Source organism: Prionailurus viverrinus, chromosome C1 (assembly GCF_022837055.1).
Source record: "Prionailurus viverrinus isolate Anna chromosome C1, UM_Priviv_1.0, whole genome shotgun sequence".
Lineage (NCBI taxonomy): Eukaryota > Metazoa > Chordata > Mammalia > Carnivora > Felidae > Prionailurus > Prionailurus viverrinus.
The window spans coordinates 20,134,535-20,159,289 of record NC_062568.1 but is presented as its reverse complement, the minus strand read 5'-3'; the positions used below and the strand labels follow the sequence as shown (position 1 = coordinate 20,159,289).

At 33.9% G+C, this 24,755-nt stretch overlaps 1 protein-coding gene across 1 annotated transcript in view; it reads right to left on the bottom strand.

Moving 5' to 3' along the window:
* ERBB4 (erb-b2 receptor tyrosine kinase 4) overlaps nucleotides 1-24,755 on the bottom strand; it is a 1,149,310-nt gene that overhangs the window by 195,004 nt on the left and 929,551 nt on the right. The window contains exons 18-19 of the mRNA XM_047868778.1: nucleotides 23,222-23,344; nucleotides 19,488-19,586 (exon numbers count right to left, since the gene is read on the bottom strand). Of these exons, the coding sequence (XP_047724734.1) occupies nucleotides 19,488-19,586; nucleotides 23,222-23,344 (222 nt within the window). The remainder of the gene's footprint in view (nucleotides 1-19,487; nucleotides 19,587-23,221; nucleotides 23,345-24,755) is intronic.

The following is a 24,755-nucleotide window of genomic DNA, read 5'->3' as shown; positions in this document are numbered from 1 at the left end:
TTCTCTGAAGCACAAAATATAACATTTTGTATTATTTTATCTTGCATTCTTTGAAGTATATTAACTTTTCCTATCACATACAGAGTTAGTTAACCATATTAACTCAGATTTGTGTTTTGTGTTACACAAAAATAACACCTGACCTCCTTGGTCACATGCTTGATGTTGCCCAGACATCGGTTGATTTGTGGATACAACATGGCATAAAATGATCACTGCCCAGATCCCCCTTCAAGGAAGGACTTGTTGCCTTAGCATCTGAGAGAGCTGCTAGAAGGCTGCCTCCTGCCAACCCACACTTCAGAATTTTCTCAGCTGCAGAAAGCCACTTCACTCAAGTCTATACCCCTTCCCAGAGCAACATGCATGTTAAAGACTGCTGGATTGTCAACTCAGGATAGCTTTGATAGATATTTCTAGCTCCAGAGCTACCAATGGAATCAGAAAAAGTGGTGTTAAACCTAAATCATAGCCTCTTTCTATCCTCCTGACCACAACTGCTGACCCCAAGGGCACTTCCTAAGAACACTTTGGGTACTATATTCCATCTCAGACTATCCTTCCTGGGAAATCCTGCCTGTAACAAAAACCACTTGAAAACAAACTAAGAAATAATTTGCTTTTAGTAAAATTTTGTAGACGTTTTAGAAATAGCTATGACATCAAATATGGAATGTCTATCAATGCAGCTGAGAATTTTTTTTTCATAAAATAGTTATTAACTACATCCTACTTTATACAAGAAATTAGAGTCATGACCAAGATAGACATGAAATACTACATCAGAAATCTACTGTAGTTACAGAAATGGTGAAAATGATATAAAAGTAAAAATATGATAGGGGCACATGGGTGGCTCAGTCAGTTAAGCATCTGACTTTTTTTTTTTTTTTTTTTAATTTTTTTTTTTTCAACGTTTATTTATTTTTGGGACAGAGAGAGACAGAGCATGAACGGGGGAGGGGCAGAGAGAGAGGGAGTCACAGAATCGGAAACAGGCTCCAGGCTCTGAGCCATCAACCCAGAGCCCGACGCGGGGCTCAAACTCACGGACTGCGAGATCGTGACCTGGCTGAAGTCGGACGCTTAACCGACTGCGCCACCCAGGCGCCCCAAGCATCTGACTTTTGATTTGGTCTCAGGTCATGATCTCATGCTTTGTGAGTTCGAGCCCCACGTCGGGCTCTGTGCTTACAGCTCAGGGCCTGGAGCCTGCTTTAAATTGTGTCTTCTTCACTCTCTATACCCCTCCCCCCCTTACACACACACAAATAAGTAAACACTTAAAAATTTAAAAAAAAACATAAAAAAAGAAGTATAGTATATTTTTAGGAATAAGTTTTCACAGAGTAAGGTAATAATGTGTCTTAAAGGTGTAGATAATTACTTGCCAAGAAAAGTCAATTAATCAAACTACTTGGAGAATCTGTATGTTAAGAGATATTGCTGGCTACTGAAGAGTATTTGGTAAAACCATTTTAAAGTGTAAAAGAAGAGATTCCTGATATGTCTAGAATTCTAAAATAAGTAATAAACACTATTAAAAATGCAAATACTAAAAAGAAAAAGGTCACTAAATTGACAAATGTAAAGATAATAAAAATATTAAATGGAGGTAGAAAGTTGAAATATGGTCTTATAGTAATAGAGTACTTTAGAAACCCTGACCTAGAGAAAGAACTGAAAAATACCAATATAAAATATTTTGAATAAGAAAATATATAAAACAAGCAAGATGAAAACATCATAGTTTCTACAAGGATTTGCAATAATATTAGGAAAACATTACTGTTTTCATGTTCAACACTACCATTGTTCAACATGTTTCTAGAGGCTCCAGACGATGCTATATGACAGGAAAAAGAAGTAAGGGATTTGAATATTAGGAAGTGAGTGATAAAATTAGTATTAGCCATCAGTGGTATTTTTTTTAACCAAAGAAATAAACAAAATATTAGAAATAACAGATTAGATGTAATATAAATATGCAACACCAGAAATGTTCATTTGTGCCAACAATATATAATTAAAAATATAAATAAGAGATAATATTCCAATTATACTAAAAACAGAAACAAAATACTTAGAAGTTATTCCAGTAAGAAAAGTTCAATAATATTTTAAGAAAATTATAACACTAAAGTATATCTGAATGAGATATACTTCTCAACTGCATAAGAAGTTTCAATATTGTAAAGGGTCAGCTTCTTCAAAATTAAACTACATATTTATTTCAATAAATAAACATAAGGTATCACTTGGAAGAAGAGAAATTAATGCAACAATTAAAAATTTCACCAGAAAAATAATATAAAAAATAATTCTTTGAATAATAATGACAGTTTACTTCCTGTAACAAAATATACAATAAAGGGGAAGTAAATGAAACAGTGTTTCAATTCATTTTTTAAAGTAGGTATAGACAGGTCAATGAAACAAAAGAGAAGTCCCAAAATAAATAAATATATTCTGGTAATTGAGTTATAAAGTAGTTATAAACTCATTAATGCTAGTGGCTTGGTTCTTAAAAAACATCTCTTTTAAGAAGCATCAACATAAATAAAAATATTTATATTACCACTTTTCCCAAAGTTTCAAGTGGTCCCAAAATATAATCTGTAGAAACTTCTAATAACTCTGCATGCTCTCTTCTACTTTCTAGCACCCTGAAATTCCTGAGATATTCTTTCCTACCACTAAAGAACTTTCTCTAGGTTCTAATTGTGTGGTTTTGGTCCTCTGATAGTCTTTTTTGTTTGTTTGTTTGTCTGTTTGCCTCCTAGATATGACCTTTTCTCCTGCACATGAAGCAACTAGAGAACGTAGTTCCCCCACCAAACCCCTTTATTCACTTGAGTACATTTAAAGGGATTCCCACTTTTTCGGACTAAACTCCCATATATTAATACATTAATGTCTATGATATGTATGGTTAAGGAAATGGGGGACATCTAATCAGTTAAGAAAAAAAAAGTCTCAAAGATATGTATTAAATCCTTGACAGTAATCATACCCACATTTAATTAAGATATTTATCAATTTTTACTTAAGTATTTTCAGGATTTTTATGAATACTTGTTCATTTTTATCAGAGCATAAGAAAAGAAATGATTAATTGGAACAGAATCTATTAACATTCCTTTCAATCCCCATGTATACAACTATTGATAGAATAATGTTTTTCTCCATTGAAACACAGCTGTCCAGTAATGTATCAAGTAAGTGTTGATGGTTAAAGAATTTTTGGATTATGACAAAATATTAATTCACAAGCAAAGATTAATGTGGAGTATGGTCAAATTCTATCAAGGCAATTGACTATATTATATAATAATTTATAAAAATTCCACAATACAAATTCATGTTTAACATGTTCATTTTCATTAGAGCTATACTCAGTTAAAATCTAAATTGTCAAATCTGCAAGGATACATTAAGCCATTACTTCACAAATAATCATGTAATTTTTTATTTTTTAAACATTCATGTGACAGTAAAGCTATCACTTAAAAATGATCAGTTAAGGGGCGCCTGGGTGGCGCAGTCGGTTGAGCGTCCGACTTCAGCCAGGTCACGATCTCGAGGTCCGGGAGTTCGAGCCCCACGTCAGGCTCTGGGCTGATGGCTCAGAGCCTGGAACCTGTTTCCGATTCTGTGTCTCCCTCTCTCTCTGCCCCTCCCCCGTTCATGCTCTGTCTCTCTCTGTCCCAAAAATAAATAAACGTTGAAAAAAAAAATTAAAAAAAAATGATCAGTTAATAAATAAATGCCATCAGTGGATTTTATAATTTTAAGAAATGCCAACATTTTTTTTTTAATTTTTTTTTCAACGTTTATTTATTTTTGGGACAGAGAGAGACAGAGCATGAATGGGGGAGGGGCAGAGAGAGAGGGAGACACAGAATCGGAAATAGGCTCCAGGCTCTGAGCCATGAGCCCAGAGCCTGACGCGGGGCTCGAACTCACGGACCGCGAGATGGTGACCTGGCTGAAGTCGGACGCTTAACCGACTGCACCACCCAGGCGCCCCAGAAATGCCAACATTTTAAGATTAAGTGAAATTTATCCAAATAGAATGTGTATTCTTATAATGTTATTGTTTGATGAGATTTTATATTTTATTTCATTAATGTTAGATATTAATCAGTAAGTGGTAAAAACAGGGAAAAGGATAATTCAACTAAAGTGGCAGTTTTGCATACCTGTGGGAATAGGAGAGAACTTTAGCTAGAGCCATCTGATGGCTCTTGCAACCTCTAGTTTGTAGGTACATGGCATAGTACTGCTGATAGACTCACTGTAGCCCTTTATATAAAATATGAATACTGACCATCAAGACCAGAGAGCTTTACATTATGAATCTCTCCATGCCCCCCTCCCAGGCTCCCATCCCTTACAATGGTTCTAAACTCCTTCATCCCAAAATTCTAGCGAGGACCTCTGCAGCTAGATTGTCATTCAACTTTATGTCTTCAAAGGACTTTTCTGTCATGCTTGCAAAGCTTGAACTAGAAAAGATTAAGCCTAGGAGCAGAAGGATCAGGGAAAGATCAGACCATAAAGTTCTTTACAATTTGGTGTTGGGTTGAGAAATAGAAAAAAGCTGGAGATGCTTGGGTCATGGTGGATGGTGTCACCATTCATTAAACACAGGGGCACAGGAAAAAAAAAAGTCACATTTAGGATTGAAGAACAGATTGTTTTGGGCATGCTGAACTGAGGGCTTATGAAATCCTCCATTTTTAAAAAATTTTTAAGCTTATTTTTAATTTATTTTGAGAAAGAGAGAGCACATGGGAGGGGCAGAGAGAGAAGGAGAAAGCAAGAATTCCAAGTAAGCTCAGCAGTGTCAGTGCAGAGCCCAATGCGGGGCTGGAACCCATGAACTGTGAGACCATGACCTGAGCTGAAACCAAGAATCAGACGCTTAACCAACTAAGCCACCCAGGCGCCCCTCCATATTGTTTTAATTAATAAGCAGTTGGATATTCTGATTTAAATTATAGAACAAAACGCTGGGCAAACATCTGGGAAATCTATTTGATTTTTCATTTTAGCCTGAAATATTTTTACCATTTAAATTATTTTTCCTGTAAAAACTCTAAGTTAATTTTACCTATTTATTTTATTTTTAAAAATCTTCTAGTAAAGTGAACATTTGTACCTATTTAAAAATACACCATGTAACAGTAAAAGAGAAACTGGACATTATTTCCTTCCAGTTAGTGTTACCTGCTACTTATTAGATTGTTCATATTCTCCAGGACTGAATTGAATTCCTGCTATCCAAATATTTTATGGTCGTACACATAATAGATTCTATGGCTCAAAATTTGTTACTTCTCACAAAAGGTATTCAACACTTTTAACATTATAACTTGGCAGAAGGAAACATTTTTGAATCAAGTTAGAGATTTGAATCCTGCCACTGATTAGCTATACGGAACTTTGGATCATTCATCTATCTCCTCTTTCAGAACTCCAATCTCTTAATTGGAGAAAACCTCTTACTGGATTGTTGAAATTAAACAAGGTGAGATACACAGAGACCTCGGTACTTGTCTTAATACACTGTGGAAACACTAATGATTTAGAATAATCTCTTGGGCAATCTAAGTGCAGATATTAACCACTTAAATTTCCCTTAGGGTTATAACATGAGCAAAGACATTAAGCCAGTGATTCTTGACTGTGTATCTGAACTTCAGAGGGAATCCAAATCCCTAGATATTGAATCAAAATCATGGTTGAATATACATGGAGGTGCACTTTTTCTGAGCAAAGTTTTCATAGCTTTCATCAGTTGTTTCAAAGGAATCTCTGAACTGAAAAAAAAATGGTGAGAACTCCTGCTTTAGGCTCTTTTCATTTCTGCTTACAAAGAAAATATATTTAAAAAAAAAGATGACTAGCAGTGCTAATTTCAATTATGTCTAGCCCTGTGTTAAGGAAATATTCTTTGAACTATCGGACTTAAAAAAAAAAATCTTGGTTTTTTTTTTTTTTTCTCTTTACCAACTCTTAAGTTCGATAGATTCCATGTGTTAACGTTTAGATTTCTTCTACTGAGAATCCTGCAGTTGTTAAATGTCTTCTTTCACTTTGGTGAAACTTTTTATATAACTTTTTTTATAACTCTATAATATATGAAAGTAAAGGGTACCATAAATATTTCTGGAGAGCTTACAGCCAACTTCCATCCTTAGACAACTTAGATTGTTTCCTATAAAACTTCTCTTATACTTAAAGACAGTAACTCTTAGCTAAATATTTCCAGTATTTAAAAATTTTAACCAATGGGAAAAGTCAAAGAGGAACTTCATTTTTAACTGTAATCTAGGGCTAGATGTTTTAGAAACTTCTCCCTGTAGTGACTACCCTAGGTAGAGTTGTAATCTATCATTTCCTAATATAGATGCTTCTGGTCCTTCTTGTTTCCATGTGGTGATGACAAGACCGTATGCTTAAGGAACACTCTTGTTCTCAATAAGCGATTATTGACTTCAAATAATGATTTCATATATAGCACTATGTATATGATGAATATATATTTATATTTATATACTAACATAGATGTTATATGTCTATATTTCTATCTATACATACTACTTTGATTAAAAAATTGGGAGAAAAATCTCATTATAAATTCCCATTAAAAGAGAAAAGTGAATTATGAAAAAAAAAGAGGGACAATGAAAAGGAAAGCAAAAGAAAACAATGAGGCTATGCAGTTTGAAATAAAAATTTCTCTGGTTTATCTGATTGAACCAAAGGTATTAACTCTTTTTAGCAGTCATTTATTGGGTTTCCACTCTAGTTCCCCCTCTTCCTTTTATGAATCTTAGTGTCTATTCAATGTATATGCTAAAACTGCTGGACCATCAACAGCCACTTGGAACAATGGGACTCTACCCTCTTCCTTGATCCAGGGATAGGCATGTTCCCAAGATAAGCCAAAGAGACTCTTTTCCTAAACCCTGCTCTTCAGAGTAAGGGGTTAGTGGAGCACTTCACACAAGCTGGGTAAAAGCTGAGAGGAGAGATGTGTCTGTGGATCCTCACAGCTTTTAATGTCTTTTCCCTGGTCATTCCTGAAGTACAGTGGTATTCCTGCCATTTGGGTTCCACAGATTGTCATTATTATTCAAGTAGGCTTATTTAATTTACTTTTTGAGTGAACTATTACAGAATCTCACATTCTCTCAACTCTCTTAAAGTATCCTTAGTTTATAACATTTTCTATTCTCTCCTTGACAAACCACAGATGGAGTCTTGGAGTAGAATACAGGGGTCAACTGATGTTGTGATGGCAAATTAAAAATGCCAGTTATCAGGGATAAAATGAAAATATGTTATTACTCTCTGTAGAGTGTTATATAGTAATCAACACCCTGAGAGAGAGAAACATGATTTGAGAGTTGGCTTATATGAGCTTAGTGGGTCATGGGATTTCTCCAAATCTTAATTGAGGTATATATATATATATATATATATATATATATATATATATATATACACACACACACACACACACACACACACACACACACACACACACATTTAATGGTGAAACTAATTTTGTTCTTACAGGTAAATTTTACCTTGAGATTATGCCACTAATCCCTATCAAACGCTGACATGTTCCTAAATTTAAGCACTTGAGAAGGAGAAATCCAAATGATAAATATCACTTAGTAATCTGCCAAGGCCCCTTGTCCCTGAATACTTTATGCTCTAATGCTGATTTGTAAGTCAAATAGTTTAGTTGTATGCCAGTGCTCACATTCAGCCTTATCAACCTCATAGCACAGAGACCTTGCAATGTAATATCTCATCATAAAAAGGACAGTTAGATAATAGAGAACCAGACTTCAAAAATGGCTTAGCTGGCAAATACATATTTTTAAATGGACTGGTTGGTTGACTTAAATATTAGAACTGTCTTTCATCAAGTCTTGATTGGCTGATTACTAACCTTTAACCAACAGTAGCTTCTTTAAAAAGCACTTCACTTATGGTGATGAAAATAATATCTTGTATTATTAACACAGACTCCTAAAAACCTTCATTTATGATCCACATAATAATAATCTGGCATATGCATTACCTTTAGAAATAGAAGTCTATTTGAACTGCTAATGGGAAAAGCGACATGCAGAAAAAAAAATACTTAAATAATAGGAAGTTCTTAAACATAAGTTTTCATCTTTTTGTTATGAAAAGTTGTCATTAATTATGCAAGTCTTTGTGCCAGAATATACTTTGCTGGCCTTTGTTGCTTTATTACCATGATGAATAGAAGAAAATTTATTCAACATACCTGGATCACAATTAACGGATTTTACATAAATTGTTTCTTTTTTTTTATTTTTCTGATACTACTTTAAGAAGTTCAAGCTAATCAAAGTCTACATCTAACAGGGAGAAAATAATTTATTGATTAAAAATGGGCAGTGATGCATGAGCCTTGTAGAGAGGTAAAATTAAATTTACTGGAGAAATGTTCTATACTTCATCTTCACTCACGCTAGGAAATGGTGTATTGTTCTGCCTATGGAAAGAACACTATGAAAGGAAACCTGGAGATCGGGATCGTTCCAGACTTAATAGTGATTTCAGATGGATCACATTAGGGAAACAGGAATTCTCACACGCTGCCCATCTCACTGCAACATATGTTCTGCTGCAGTTCTAACTTATAAGTTTAAATTGTGTATTTTTTGATGCAGATGGTAGTCGTTAATTTCCTCTGGACAACAGATGACACATTAAATAAAGGGATGATAGTCTGTTAATAGCAATTCTGTTTGCTTCACAAGCAGTGGAAAGACTTTATGCCTTATTAGGAAAGTCCTTTACTCATTTTCAATTAGAAAACTCTGCCAACACAATTATATCCACACTGTTTATAAGTATCTTAATACCTAGTTGTAAATAAGAATGTCATTTTTAACAGCTACAAATGTCCATGATGTATATAAATACAGATTTACTGTACAAAATATTACTAAAGAGATATATAGATATTATAAAGGAATACAATCTGATTGAGGAGGAAAAAATGAATATTGTTTTAAATTGGCAATTTTTTTCCACAGGCAGTTACTTCAATTATAGTTAGATTATCAAGCAGAAGAGTTGATTTATCTTTAGTGAATCTGTAGCTATCATCTCCTAGCTCCAAAAAATATAAAGATTAACCAAAAATATTGTCATAGACACTATTTGAGAGTTAATTGTGTATATAAGTGAAAAAAAAAAAGAACAGAGCCTTTTCAAAATATGTTCATACCTAACCCAATAAAATAGGAGAGAACTTGTGGCCTTCTTTTGGGTGAATAGCATTTATAAGCAAATATTCTTAATAAATTAATCCCCAGATTAAAATGGTAACTAACAAGTTCTTGCTTTAAAATAAAATAGAAATAGAACATTTATAAACATTTTTAAAATAAACATATTTGAAACAGATATGTCAGGGTTTATATAAGACCTATATCTGAAAACTGTGTTACACTTTAATATCCTACCTTGAGGGAGTTAATGTTAATTAAGTTATAGGAGATTATTTGTATATTAATTCATTATCTCCTGACTTAAACCCCCTCAAACAAATAAACCAACAAATCCCCCTAATCACACACAATATGGAAATATATATGTATACATACACACATATATGGCATAAATTATATAAAAATAAATATATTAAATATATATGGCAAAAGTAAGATCAGATAAAATAAACTGAAACAAAGTTCAATTTATTTCATAAAGTGCATGCATTTTAGACAAACGCAACCAAATAAACTGGAAGGTCAAATAACTTTGGTATTCCTGCATTGGTGAAGAGTGTAAAAGATCCCTAAACCAACCCACCATTAATGATCATATTTTCTTCTACTAATCCCCTAACATACTTCCTCTGTTCCAACCTAAGGAATGTTGTTTTATTAATTTAATGCTACTAGAGAAATCTCACTAAGTTTAAGCCATGATAGCTATCTTTACAATCCCTAGAGTAGCATGGGACTCAGCACATAGTAGGCACTCCGTTAAAGCTTAGTAAAAAACAAATGAAGTAAATATATCCATCCTTCCAAACTAAAAATAAATATTTACTGAAATGTTACTACTCAGTTAATGGGTATTGTGGAATTTACAAAGAGTGGAGTAGCTATTAACCAAAAGATATTAACAATTTTGTTGGGGACGCAAAAATAATGCACAGTTATACGTTAGTACATGCGTTATAAATTTCGTGGAAAATTAGGGAAAAGAGACTAATGTAGGTTGGAATTCACTCCTTTTTAAAGCAACATGATGGGGCGCCTGGGTGGCGCAGTCGGTTAAGCGTCCGACTTCAGCCACGTCACGATCTCACGGTCCGTGAGTTCGAGCCCCGCGTCAGGCTCTGGGCTGATGGCTCAGAGCCTGGAGCCTGTTTCCGATTCTGTGTCTCCCTCTCTCTCTGCCCCTCCCCCGTTCATGCTCTGTCTCTCTCTGTCCCAAAAATAAATAAACGTTGAAAAAAAAAATTTTAAAGCAACATGACATGAAAAACCAGAGAATATTGTATTTTGTAGCATCTCTCTGCAAAAGAATAAAATACTTTTTCATTAGTGAGACTATAGTAACATGTTTATTAAATGAATAAGTATTCTTCATTTTGAAATTAATTTTTCATTTTAAAGGAACGTGGCTCATTACTTGACTCACGAAAGGAAAGTATTTTTCTGGCTTTGTACTCAAACCCCTTGTGTTTGCAACCCTCCCAAAAAGCTTATACATGTTTCCTATGGTTTATTTACCACATGTTTGCTAAAGCAGACAATTTTTAATTTACTGGTCAGATTCACCTATTATCTGCATGCAGTGTACGAAACATTTTCCTAATTCACTAAAATTTCTTTGTGAGGATGAAGGAAATTACACTGAATATGATTGAGATCACGTGGGCTCTTAGATCTTAATTATAAATTTTCAAAAAACAACTGAAAAAAAGAACTAGCTCCCTTGGCTACTTTCTAACCGGGAAACAAGCGAAAAAGATACATTTATTTCCAACCATAAATCCCAAATGTTTCATTTTGATTTTCCCCACGTTAACTTTCTCACCTAGCTAAGCAGCATTTCCTGCTATTATAGCTGCTGGTCCAATATCAGCTGACCAGCATCCATCACACTCCTTGCTTCCGTGAGCTTAGGGACTCCCAAGGAACTCCAAGTATGAAGACTTCTGCTTACAGCTTCTAATTATTTTCGAACAGATAATGGAACATTTAAGTTCAGAGAGGTTAGATGAAATTCTTAAGTGGATCAAAACCCTAGATAAAATTGTAGTCACTACAATCACTGTAGAAAACGCTAAGCTTTTTATCAAACTGGTCTGATAATTTTACTACCTCAGAGGTGCTCATTCTTATTTCTAATCACACTGTGCCAAGCTATACGTAAACTATTAAGCTATGAGAACAAAAAACATGGCTTCCTAGGAGCTGCTGCAGCATTTAGAAATGTTCAAAACAGTATCTTGATTCTTTTATTTTTACTGAGAAAAAATACAATTGAGCTCTTTCTGTAGTATGTATGGTACAACTCATTATTTTAACAGGCTTAAAGACACAGAAATTGTATGGTAATCATTTTATGCAAGGTGTTAATGATGAGATTAAAATATATGTATTTACAGTATTGATAATACTTATAATTTATTTATGTTAATAATATAATTATAACATATATTTATAATATATAATATTAGTATACATTAATACGTAAATATATATTTATTCCACTATGTAGATACACATAACTGTATGTGTGTGTGCTACTGAAAATGTCACAGCATATGAAGCCTTCATTTCCTGAACCAAATCCCTGCTATATGAATAACTAAAATCACCTTATGCCACATAATGCAAACTAGGATTTTATTCAGCTAGTCCCTTCCTCTAGCAGAAACAATATTTTGTATCCTTGAACCTGTAAACATAACATTAAGCACTAACAAAACCAATCATATCAAGGTTTGATAGGTCTGAAATTATTTGCTAATTTTTTGGAAATGCTATTTTCTGGTATATACTTGCCCTGTGGGCACGAGTTTTCTACCTGAATTTTAGGAACAAGTTTCATATTATAAACAGCTCTTTCTCCTGGTGCAATCAAACTGAGCGAGGAGTCTTCCTAAACCACCATAATTAGCAAATACTGTTCAGATTGGAGTCAGAAACTGTACATGATCGGTGTAATTCTCCTCTAGCTCTGTGGTGGCAAAGCAATACATCCGTAACAATTTATAAAATTCACCAAATTGTAGAATTTACAAAGCTGGAAAACATCTACAATATGCAAAGCCAGTGCCTTTAACAAACTACTAATTTTCATTCATCAAATTTAAATACTGGTACAGTATACTATGTGCCCTTGAGAAACATCCTTTCCTTCACACAAATCCAAGAAATGCTTTGGAGAAACAGGAGCAGAAAACTTATTAAGTTACATGTTGAGGCTTACAGAGAGAAAACTGGTTTGGATTTAGGAGGTCTCTTTTAGGTACATCAAGAAAAAAAAAAAGCCTGTTAGAATATAAAACTTAGCAAGTACGTTGCCTATTTTCTAACATTTTAGTACTCCCGATGACAATAATTAAAGCTCAAGTTTTATAATATTTATTAAATTCAGATAACTAATACCAGCAGTGATTTATGACTGCAGTCAATTATTTTTATACATTTAATTTTGCAAAAATCAGTGATAAAAATCAAACTTTGTTTCTCCTTTTTATTTGGGATTCCATCCTCGCGTCGTCCTTGTTCCTATTGGAATAGATGTCAATAGGCAAGTGACAAGGGTGGATCTGAGGGGAACACTAACAACAGATTGTTATTGGAGAAGCAAACTCTATCCAAAATTACTATATAAAATTTCAGGAACTCAAGATTTAAAAGAAGCTAAACATGAAACATAGTACCATCTTCCTATATATAACGGAAACATCTGCAGGGAAGTATTCAAAAGGTTCCCACTAGGGAGTGGTTACTGGTTTCCTGCATGCATGGATAATCTACAAAGTGTTTTCCTTCTTAACGGGGCTTTCAGAGAGCACACTGAGTCCTACTTAGAGAGTCAATATAGGTCTATTTTTCAGAGATATGTTGTTACTCTGGATTTAAGACAGCTACTAAATTTGAGTTTGTAGAAATAAATCAGAGATGAACAATATAAACACCTAAGAAAAATGATCCAAGTACAATATGCCAAAAACGATAAGACTATTGGGGAAAAATAGTAGAGAAATCAATTAGACTGAAATAAAGAAGGCTTAAAAGAGGAATAATAAAAGTCTTTTTAAAAAATAGGAAAAAATCCATTCAGGCAATTAACAAAGTATTTATTGGTTCCTAAATACATGCTTACATAGCAAGCTATTTTGCTATTAAATATGCACTGGTGGGGTCAACAGACAGTCTCTGTCATCAAAGATCCTATCAGCTCGTGGTAGAGTGGGATTCTATAATAATAACTAGCACAAATAAGTGTATAATAATGTCATGATTGATGCACAATGGAAAATATCTAAGTACTGTTAGCAGGTTACAATTGAGATTAAGGGGTCAGGAAAACAATCTTTGAAGAAGTATACTTAAACTGAGAAAATAAGGATAACTAAGAGTTCATTAGGTATAATTGGGAAAAGGACACTCCAGACAAAGGCACTGTCTTGCTTGACTTGTAGGAGTGGGAAAAAAAAAGTCGGTGTAGAGAAAGAAGGCTAGGATAGTAATTAGGAGCTCAGAAAGCAAGGATCTAGTATTTTGCTCTAGTGAAGCTACTGAAAGTTGTTATGCACAGGAGTTACACAACTCAAGTCTTATATTAAAAAGTCGGTAGATCAAACTGGAAGCTATTCTCCTAATTCAAGCTAAAGAGGTTGATTATTTGGATTAAGGTAGTAGCAGTGGAATATAAAAAGATAAGGATGCTCTCTAAATGTGTTTTTGGCATAGAATCAAAAATCATAGCATCATGTGCTCTTGAATTGGTAGTGAGTAGTTTGAGGGGTTGTGACATTCAAGGACAAATACCAAATTTCTGATAGAGTAGAACAGGGTGGAAAAATATACAAATTATTTACATGCAGAAGAGATATAGACAAGAAGACAAAGAGATACATTCCAAATGTGTTAAATTTGAGATGCCCCCGAAATTTCAATTTGGAGACATCAAAGATAGAGATGAGCTCAGATTCATAAAATACACTGGAGTTGAAATTTAGTAATCCAGTGATATGATCTAGGGAAAATATGCAGACCGGAAAGAGGTCTAGAACATGGCACTGAGACATTTCAGTATTTCCAGAATTGCTTAACATCAGCATGATTTTGAGAAGCAAGAAAGTTGAAGGTTTCCGAAAGAATGTGATTATAACAGTGGATGATGAATCCAAGTTGTTTGTGGAGGAAAGGTGGTAGGTGAGAGGTAGTGAGAAATAGAGGAGTCAAATGTATGGGTGATACCCAAAAAGGTGCAATGTTTCTCAAGAAGGTACTATAGGAAAGGAACCAAAGGTGTAGGAGAGTGTGGTTGGACAATGCGGTGTTTGAAATAGTGATTTCACATGTGATGCCATTTCTGACCAAGTTCTATACAAATAACAGGACGTACAGAAGGGCTAATGAAATAAACCATAACAAATTATTTACTTTAGTTAACTGGTAAATTTTTCTTTTCTTTTTTCTAATCTTCTTCTCTTTTCCTTTCTTTTTTTGTCTTGTCTTTTCATTTCTTTTCCTTTCTGTTCTTTTCAGTAGAGCCTTGAAAGACTAAATTCTATTTCTAATGGAGTTCACAGAATCTCTCCTTGAAGATATTGTTTGGTTTTTATTAAAATATTTTTTAATATTTCATTTATTCCAGAGAGAAACAGAAAGAGAGAGCACGAGCAGGGGAGGGGCAGAGCAAGAGAGGGACACAGAATCTAGAGCAGGCTCCAGGCTCTGAAGTGTCAGCACAGAGCCCCACATGGGGCTCAAACTCACAAGCAGTGAGATCATGACCTGAGCCAAAGTTGGAGGCTTTACCGACTAAGCCACCCATGCACCCCAAGTTTTTAAAAGCAAAGTAACTAACCAAAACTTTTCTTAATTATTTTAGCTGTAATTTTTCTTAGGAAAGGAGGATTATTTATAATTGACTTCTCAAGATCATGGCAGCAGTATAGAATCCTGTGACATCTAAATAATGGACTTTTTTAAAAAAGAAATTTTGCATTTTTTCACCTCTGAAATTTTGTTCACGAATGCAAATGAGCAAATCGGTAAGGCCTAAAGATATCATTGGATTAAATTATATGAATTAAAAAAATATTAGTATGATATGGGAGCTAGCCAATAGTTACTGTTACCTGTGAAGTCATAGGCATAAAAATGTTATTTTTATCATTTGAAATTAATGTTATTGTACAAAATATATTTTTAAATCATTTTTAAAGTCTGCCATAATGTGAGAGAAAAACTCTACTAATAAATTCTTTTGTCTCAGCCCACTAACATGACATCAGTTAGATTTGAAACAACTCACATTAAGACAGTGAATATTATTAAGGCAATACAGAGAAGAGCAACATATAAGCACAATTCATATGGACATTTCTTCAGAAAATGATAAAATGCCAGTTGTGTGAAGATGAATAAATTTTTCCACTGTATAGGGAGAGGACAACAAGCTATTCTTCTTTTAATAAAAATATGACCATTTACACAATAAATCTGAGTGATTTGAAACATATCTCCTTGCAGCACCTTACTGGGAAGTAGGTGGTTGATTTGGCCTGGGAAAGCTGAAACTAAAGCCAAGAAACTGAAGCAATAAGCTGAAGTATTACTGTCCAGTCACTGGAATTTAGAATAATTGTGTTTTTTTTAACCTCAAGATTATTTTTAATAAGGCATATCAGTTAACAAAACATTTAAATACCTGTACACTTTCAAGTTATATGTAATAATGTCAAGTGATAGTGGGACTTAAATATCAGAGAAAACAATAACAACAACACAGTAATAGAAATTCAGACAAACTAATGAGCTTGTCTGATTTGACCAGACCATGGTCCCCAATTCTAGGAATCTTGCTCAATAGCATCATGTTTTGGCACGCATTCCTTACCATTTTATGGATAAAAACAAAACAAAGCAAAACAAAACAAAACAAAGCAATGACAACAAAAAATACTCCTGTGTTCTTCCAACGAAATGGTGCTATTTGAAACAAGAACTAGCAGTGTGTATAAACATAGGTATTCTTAAGAATGTACACCTTTAGAGTCATTATTTTATAATGTTGTTCAATGTGATCTTCCTTTATTGGAATTAAAGACATACTGGCCATTCAATAACAGTGTGTTATTATTGTCATTATAAATCTATTAGACATATCCAGATGGGTTGAATAACAGCCTTGTGACCAAATTCTCTTTCTCTGCTAAAAGTAAGCATAGCATTTACAAGAACACAAATTGTTACGTATTTATTTTTGCCTATTGTAAAAATTCTAAGAAAATGTAAAAGTCCTCTCCTTTGCCCTGGATATCAATAGAAGTATTGGATGTAGTGAGTTTTAAGTTGTATTTTGTCATTTATTATAATAACCAGTAAAACATAGCTGTATCTAATAAACTTAGTATTAACAGTTATTGAATTTAGAATATTCTACCCCAAGTATAAAGTTGGATGCTGTCAGGTGAAGTGGGGCAAAGAGATCTAATGCCTTCTTTTTCTTAATGTTTTTATTTATTTATTTATTTATGAAAGAGAGAGAAAGAAAGGGGTGGGGAGGGGTAGAGAAAGGGAGACAAAGGATTGGAAGCAGGCTCTACATTGACAGCAACAAGACCTATGTGGGGCTTGAACTCACGAACCCTGAGATCGTGACCTAAGCCAAAGTTGGATGCTTAACTGACTGAGCCACCCAGGTGCCCAGAGATCTAGTGTTTAATAAGAGTGTACGGTTTCCATAATCTTTGGAAGCTTTATTTTCCTTCTGCAAAATGGTATAAAACAAATGCATATAAACAAATACACATATACATTAATTTGCAAGAGACATGAAGCATGGTTGCAGTAGATGTTATATTAATTTCAAAGTTAAATCAGGAGTACTCTACCATATGGAAGAACCCAAACTAAGAGATATGCCAAACATGACCTTCATTTTAATAACCCGGGGATATTGGTAACTTCAACTTAATTCTTAGGCCCAAATTACAAATAAATTTGCTGATATGAAGCTTTTTATTATAGTTTGATATATTATTTAAGTACTTACAATGATCTACATTCTTAATAGATGAGCTAAAAATGTTGCTATGCAATGTAGGTATACTTTGCATCAAAATTATACCAGTCTATTTAAAATACTGAATTTACCATTAATTTTTCCAGTGCAACTCTATTTTAATTATGGCGATGCCACACTAATGTATCGAAAGAAGTTGTGAAATAGTACTGAATGTTTCTGCTTGATATTTATTGAAATTGTCGATGGCAGTCCATCGATCTATTAATCTGGCATCTATCCACATGTACGAAGGGCTCAGTCAAAACATTTTCCCTAATTTTTTTTTAAACTTCTAAAAAGAACATACGGTTTGGAGTCTGTTGGTCACCAAATTTGCCAATGATTTAGGAAAATGACTCCTTTCATGGCTCAATCAGAACCTCATCTAAAATTCAGCAGAAATCTAAGACTTCAAGCTGCCATCCCCACTCCTGTTTCCATGGGAATAGACTTCAGATCAGGAAAAAAAAAAAAAATAAAAAGGAGGGGTTAGGAGCTTTCAAATAATCATTCAAAATCATGATGAAGCCTTTAAAGCTTCTTTCTTAGGTGATTATTTTGTAGCCTCTTAACCCCTTTTTGCCAGTCTGTTTCCATGGAAATATGACAAAAATGGCTGTCCGAGCCTCCAGCAGAGATTATTAGCATTCTTGTGAATTTCAGCTTTGGCTGCAGTCTAGTCTGGGCAAGATCTTTTTTTTACATCGGTTTTACATATTAACCTACACTCTTTATATTCATTGTCCTTTTTCTTAATATTTTTTAGTTTCTTTGAAAATTCCTTTCACAACTGTATACCTATAATCAAGATCAAATAGGTTGTGACTTCACTGGAAAAGGCTTCAGTTTTACATTTTACTATATGAGCCAGGACAGGTAGCTGCAGAGAGTGTCAGAACTTTTAGACACCTGCAGAAAGAAATAGTATTTAGTTACTGGACTCAGTGTCTGTCAGGTGGTGGTAGATAAACAACAAGGTGTAACAAGGGTGGTATTCAAAATATTTAGCAACTGGTAAGGCACAGAACTGACTGATCAGAGCAGCTGGCTTGCACCGGTTAATTATCAGTCCTGTTATATAATAGCCAAGAAGTTCTTTAACTAAAAGCAGTCCCATATATGATGGTAAGCATTATGCCCAAATAAATTATCCAAGGTCAAAAACTGAGCTCCTATAAAACTTACAAAAGAGCTTACAAGAGAAACTGGGTAGAAATATATAGCAATCCATCTTTAAAAAAATCAAAGTGCATATGCTTGCGTCATCTTTCATATGAAGGTCATTTGAAAATCAAAATCATTCTTATTATTGAAAATATCATTCTAAAAGAGAAAGAACATATGTATCTTTGATAGAACCCCTCGCAGGATAGCTTATATTGAATGTGAAAAAATAACAGCATGCCACATATACATTTTATCTGTCCTACCTTCTGAAATCTGCTGAACAGCTCAATCTACAATTTTTGCTGGGGGGGAATCTTAAAGTTCTGACTGACCTTATAAAGTATTTTTATTCTTCAGAACACTCTTATTTTTCTACAGTTGGAGCTTTTTACCCATAAGGTTTGTATTCCGAATTTGAACTGAAAAAAGTAAATTTCCATCGGTAATTATCTGACTTGGGTAGGTTCCTAATTTAAATTTAGCACAAACTGACTTACCATAGAAACTAACCTTGATTGATGTTTTCTGCTAAGTGGATAACAATAATAAAATAAAGCAGCACAATTAATTTTTCAAATCATCATTACTACTCCCAAATGCAATTTGCCCTTCTTTGCATAGTGGTTAAACACAGAGCTCTTGTGAGAGCAGAATTTGGTCTTCAGCCCTTCAGCCTTCATCTTGTTTGTGTAAATCAAATTTACTGCAACACAGGCAAATCCATTTTTGTGTGTTGTGTCTTTAGGTACCTATGGATGTTCACCCACCTAAAGGACAGAGCTGTGGTCTCTAGTTTCCATAGAGACCACATTGCACAAAAAGACTATTTATTCTCTGGTCCTTTAAGAAATTTGCTGACCCCTGCTCAAGGCTTTAACTATAAATATTATACCATTTGTAAGTAGTGAAGGCTTTATTTAATTCTAAAAGCAGTCTATTAATAACGCATAAAAATGTGATTGCCTGGTGTCTATACTTACATCCATGAACTCCACATTGGCTTTGGGACCAGTTGTTTCATTAAGAATCTTAATAGCCACAGGAATCTTTACTGTTTCTCCTTCAGGCACCCAAATACCCTTTGGGGGAAAAATCACATAAAATCTATATGAAGACATATACAAATTCATACCAGAGACAAAATTTGATTTAACCACTCTATTAATTTCTTTAAAAAATAATTTAGAAGTTCTACATCTTTTTATTCAATAAAAAAAAAATTAACAAGTACCTGCTATATGTTACAAGTTACATAGCAACTTTGTTTTCTGCTTTCATTATCTGAGAATGACTCATACATTTATTCTGCTTTCAAGGTGTTTACTATTATATCATAAAGTATCACATTATAAAATTCAATTTGTATGTGTGAAAAAGGCTTTCAATAGAGAAAAAATGACATAAAATATAATAATATTAGATTAGGATAAATATCAACTTCTCAAGACTTTGAGAATGCTGTTCCAATTTTTGGTCTTCAAATGTCTCATTTGTAATTTAGAAGACTGGGCTAAGTAATCTTGGAGGTTCTTTTCAGCATTAATATTAGCTAATTATTCTGCAACTAAAACAAACAAAAACATAAAAATAGCCTAGTCTCACATTCCTGAAATTCAGATTGATTTAAGAATTAGTTTTCTAAGGAAAGTACTAGGGAGTATTGACCACCTATTAATTTGTTTAGATTGCTAAATACTGTGTATGTGTGTGTCAAAGATTTTTATTAGCTCTGAAATAATATAAAATATTTATATTGGTCACCGCCAGTTCTCTCCTCCTACAAAAATATAATATCTGAGCAAGATCTATACAATGGGAAAATATAAAGTAGGTAAGGTTTGAGTCAAGTACAACATTAAGGAAAATAACAGCATTTCTGAGTAAACAACTATTTGAATTAGGACAATAATTTTGATAAGATACATAGGGGTGCATCGATTACATGAGAATTTTTTTGAAGCACATTGTCCCAAATGAACACTGAAACAAATGTGAGGTTATATGGAAAAAATGGAAATCTCAGATTTTAAATTATTAGCCCTGACACCAAAAACAAAAGAATTCTTAGTCCAGTTTTAATATTAATATGAAAGGGGGAAAAGCAATCTCTTATTCCTAAAGAGAATTTCTAGTCTTTCCTAATATCAATTGCTTGTAGTTATAAAAAAAAAAAGTTTTTCGCTTTCTACTTCTACACTAAAACATGTATATTTGTATTATCAAAAGTTGCAATAATACAAGAGGAGAACTAAATACAAAAATTATTTTAAAAAATCAGAATAATAAAGAAAAAAAAACTCTTTAACCATTAGAAGGTGAATTTAAGGGTTATATTCTTCTTAGAGTGAATAGGGAAATTTATGTGTCAAATACAAAAAAGGGGGCACCTGAGTGGCTCAGTCGGTTAAGCATCGACTTCAGCTCAGGTCACGATCTCACAGTTCGTGAGTTCGAGCCCCGTGTTGGTCTCTGTGCTGACAGCTCAGAGCCTGGAATCTGCTTCAGATTCTGTGTCTCCCTCTCTGACCCTCCCCCATTCATGCTCTGTCTCTCTCTGTCTCAAAAATAAATAAACATTGAAAAAGATTTTTAAAAAATACAAAGAAATAAGCCATGTTCCCTGTGGTATTATTATTATTTTTTTAATTATTAGTGCAGAAATGGGGTAGGAGAGGCAGTGAAAGTCCAAGATCCATAGGCTACATTTGCTTAGTGATGGTATCTAGGGTAGAGAACACGTTTACCATTACTCACTAAAGTAACTAAAGAGGGGATTACTTTATAAAGATATATCATCAATATTAAAATATTCCTAAAGTATACTTTTGAAATAAGAATATAAATTCAGTGTGAATTAATTTGTACTGCTTTTTAAATAAGTATAGTCATTATTTTCTAGGCCTGACCAGACAAAAATTCAACTATGCTAATACCCACAATATTGGTTCAGATCTTTTATGTTTAAACACAGCCTATCTCCAACCAGGAGGAAAAATTAACCAAATAATTAGCAAAGCTAATCTGCATTTATGTGGTCAAGAATAGTTCTTTACATTTTAAGACAGTATGTCTTTGTAGGAACTTATATACTAATTAAAACTTAGGGTCAACCATACACACTGCAGGCATAAAATTTAAACATACTTATGGAACCTTCAATACAAGTAATTTCAATAAAGGCATAAAGTCACGGACAACAGGCAAATAATTGTTCATAATAAAAACATTCATATAACTTTATTAGTAAATGTCTAAATGGGTAATTTTTCCCTGCTGAGGTCACTAGATCATATTTGTCCTTGAGCTAAATGTTATCCATGATTTAAAATAAAATTTTTCTTTCCAGATCATACCATCTTTAAAATAAAAGGGTGGTGATATGCTAGGAACAATCTAAAACTGAGTTATCTTCAAACAGGAAGTCCATTATTTCTAGCATATATATAAATAGAAAAACAGGATAAACTGTGTTTCTTCAACATTACAAAGAATTTGAAGACTGGAAAGCACCAAGACAGCCTAGAATAGTTTCTATTCCAATTAGGTGCTCAATTAATTTTGAGTGTAATTGAACATAATATGTACACTAAATAGATTAAGAAATTTCTGCATTTTGGCCCTAGAATAAAACAACTTTATTCTAAAGAGATTAAATTATTTTTGGAACACTCAGGAGAGAAAATTAAGATTAATATTCTACTTGTTAATATTTTTTGTTAAGTAAATACCTGTTTCACATAGAAAAAAAAAACAAACATTGTAAAATACAGAATTTCTAAGATCCAGTCTATTTTAACAAAAATGTTTGTAAAAATAACTGTAGGCTTGCATATAGCTTTAAGAAATATATAAAACTGTCAAGTAAAATTTGGGGAACTGTCACAATGGACAGTCTAAGAAGGATTTAGCACTAACCCAGCAGAAATTTGAATTTGAAAAACAAATTTCACCACAATTAACCTTGGGCCTGGCCTCTGAATTGGTTTTGTAATTAAGCTAAAAAAGTAAACACGCAGATAACATTATTTGAGCTTTCCCTTTCCAAAAAGATGTCTCTTATTGGAAACCCACGATGTCACCCTTTCATTCTCCGACCTGAATTTCACAAATAAAGTCACTTTTTTAGTTTGCATATAATGGTGAAGACATCAAAACTGAAAGTTTTCTGTTAAATCATATATGTTAACAGGTAGGCAAAAAGTAGTTTAGGAACTAAACTAAACTAAACTGTTAACCAGTCAGCACATTTGTGTAGGTTTTAAAAAGATAGGCTAGTAACGTCCTGGTGGGGAGACATGTGGATGAAAGAGCAGAAGAAAAGAAGAGCAAGGATTATGGTACATTCTCAGGCCTGTCTGTGATTCCCCGCAGCACTGTGCATGGAGAAGGAAAGTGGGTGAGAGCTGTGTATTTTAGATAAGGACAAATTTACCAATAGGGAGATCATATCAAAAGGGGTTCAGAAGGGCGTGGAAAGAAAGACTATATACCATGGCTTCCGTGACACTTTCCTGCTTTCTCATGACTGTACCCATCCCAGCCCTCAACAAAAATGAATGGATTCACTTGTGCAGCAACTTCTCAATACTATAAAGGTTCCACTCTCTGGATATTAAAAGGAAATTAGGTTGGCGAGAGCAATTAACTCTGGCTATTATTTAAGACAAGTCTGAAAGGAAACTTAAAGTAACTAATGGTATGGGTTTTTACTCACTTTATACACTGTTCCAAAAGCTCCCGAGCCAAGTACTTTCACTCTTTTGAGCTCAGTTTCTTTTAAAATACGCAGTTGAGCTTGATTGGGTGCTGTGCCGCTGGGAGTTAAGGGTTCTACCAACTACAAAACAAAAAAGAATACAGGTTATACAGCTTTCCATTCACCAGTCAGTGCTTCCCCCTCGTCCTCTGCCTGCTTCTCTTTCTCATACATACAAAAACACACAAGCACACTTTCATTGACAATATTTTTGTAGTATGGATCACTCACGATTCCTTCAGAGTCTATCCTTTCTCTTCCCAAGCTTTTTGCCTAGCTGAACACAAGTATAAAACTGTGCCTACCTTGAGGCATACTAAGATAGGGGATTTTTCTCCCTATTTTTAAATAAATTTAGGCTGATTAGGGGCTCTAAATCTTACTTTTTGAAGTGCTTCCAGTTTTGGTATCCCCAGCTAAGACTCAGAGATCTTAGTTATGTCCATGTACTCTATCAAAGTTTTCTTTCTTGTTTTAGGAGATTTGATACATAAAAAAATAAAATGCTGTCTTCTTAGCATTGAAAATCTAACTGGGAAGCCAGGACAAACAAATGGTTGGAAGAAAATAAAGTAAGTTAGCACAATACCAGTGCCCCAGGGCAGTACTTCTAACACTTTGGTGTACATTTGAATTACCTGACATTCTTGGTAAAATACAGATTCTGGTTCAATAAGTCTAAAGTTGGGGCTGAAATTTGCATTTTGCAGAACTCCAGGTGATATCTATGTACGATGATGGTCCTTCAACACATTTTAAGCAGCAAGGCCCTAAAGTACCTTAAAGATAAAAAATTCTAAAATTCTATGAACTCATTCTAGATCCAACATGAATGCTTTGGAATGCAAAGGAATAAAATAACCAGGAGCGAGTAAGCTTTGCTAGTTTTGGCTTCCTGGACGAGGTACACTTTAAATTTGGACTTGAGATAATAAAAATGGATTGACATGGAGGAGGGTTTGCCAATGTAAAGAGCAGTTTGGACACAGCATCAGGGAGGAGGAAGAAGACAGAAAGCAGAACGCAACGAGGGGTGGGACAGGTCTGAAGGATGAGATCAGGATGGGAAACACCAGACTGTAAAGTGGGCTGGGTGTGGCCAAAAGATATAAATACAAATAATTTTAGATGTTCAGTTTAGATGCCATTCAGCCAGAGAGGATGAGTAAGGAGGGGAAAGATATGTGAGTATGTGCCAATTTCCTGCTTATGTGAGCGGGAGGAAAAAAAAAAAAAAAGTAAACGTGAGATTGACTGTGGGTACCAATAGTCTACATCCTGTGTTAAAATTTTAGGTTTTTATCTATGCTTGAGTAAAAATGCAAGTGAGAGAAATAGAAGTTTCTTTTTTAAAAGTTAAATTAAGGAACTAAACTTTAAACTCAGACAAATAACTGGTTCTTTCTCAGCCTAAGGAAATAATTAAAAGCGACGCCTACTCAAATTGCCTTGAAAACCATCACAGTATTTCACAATGTCTGTTTACAATGCT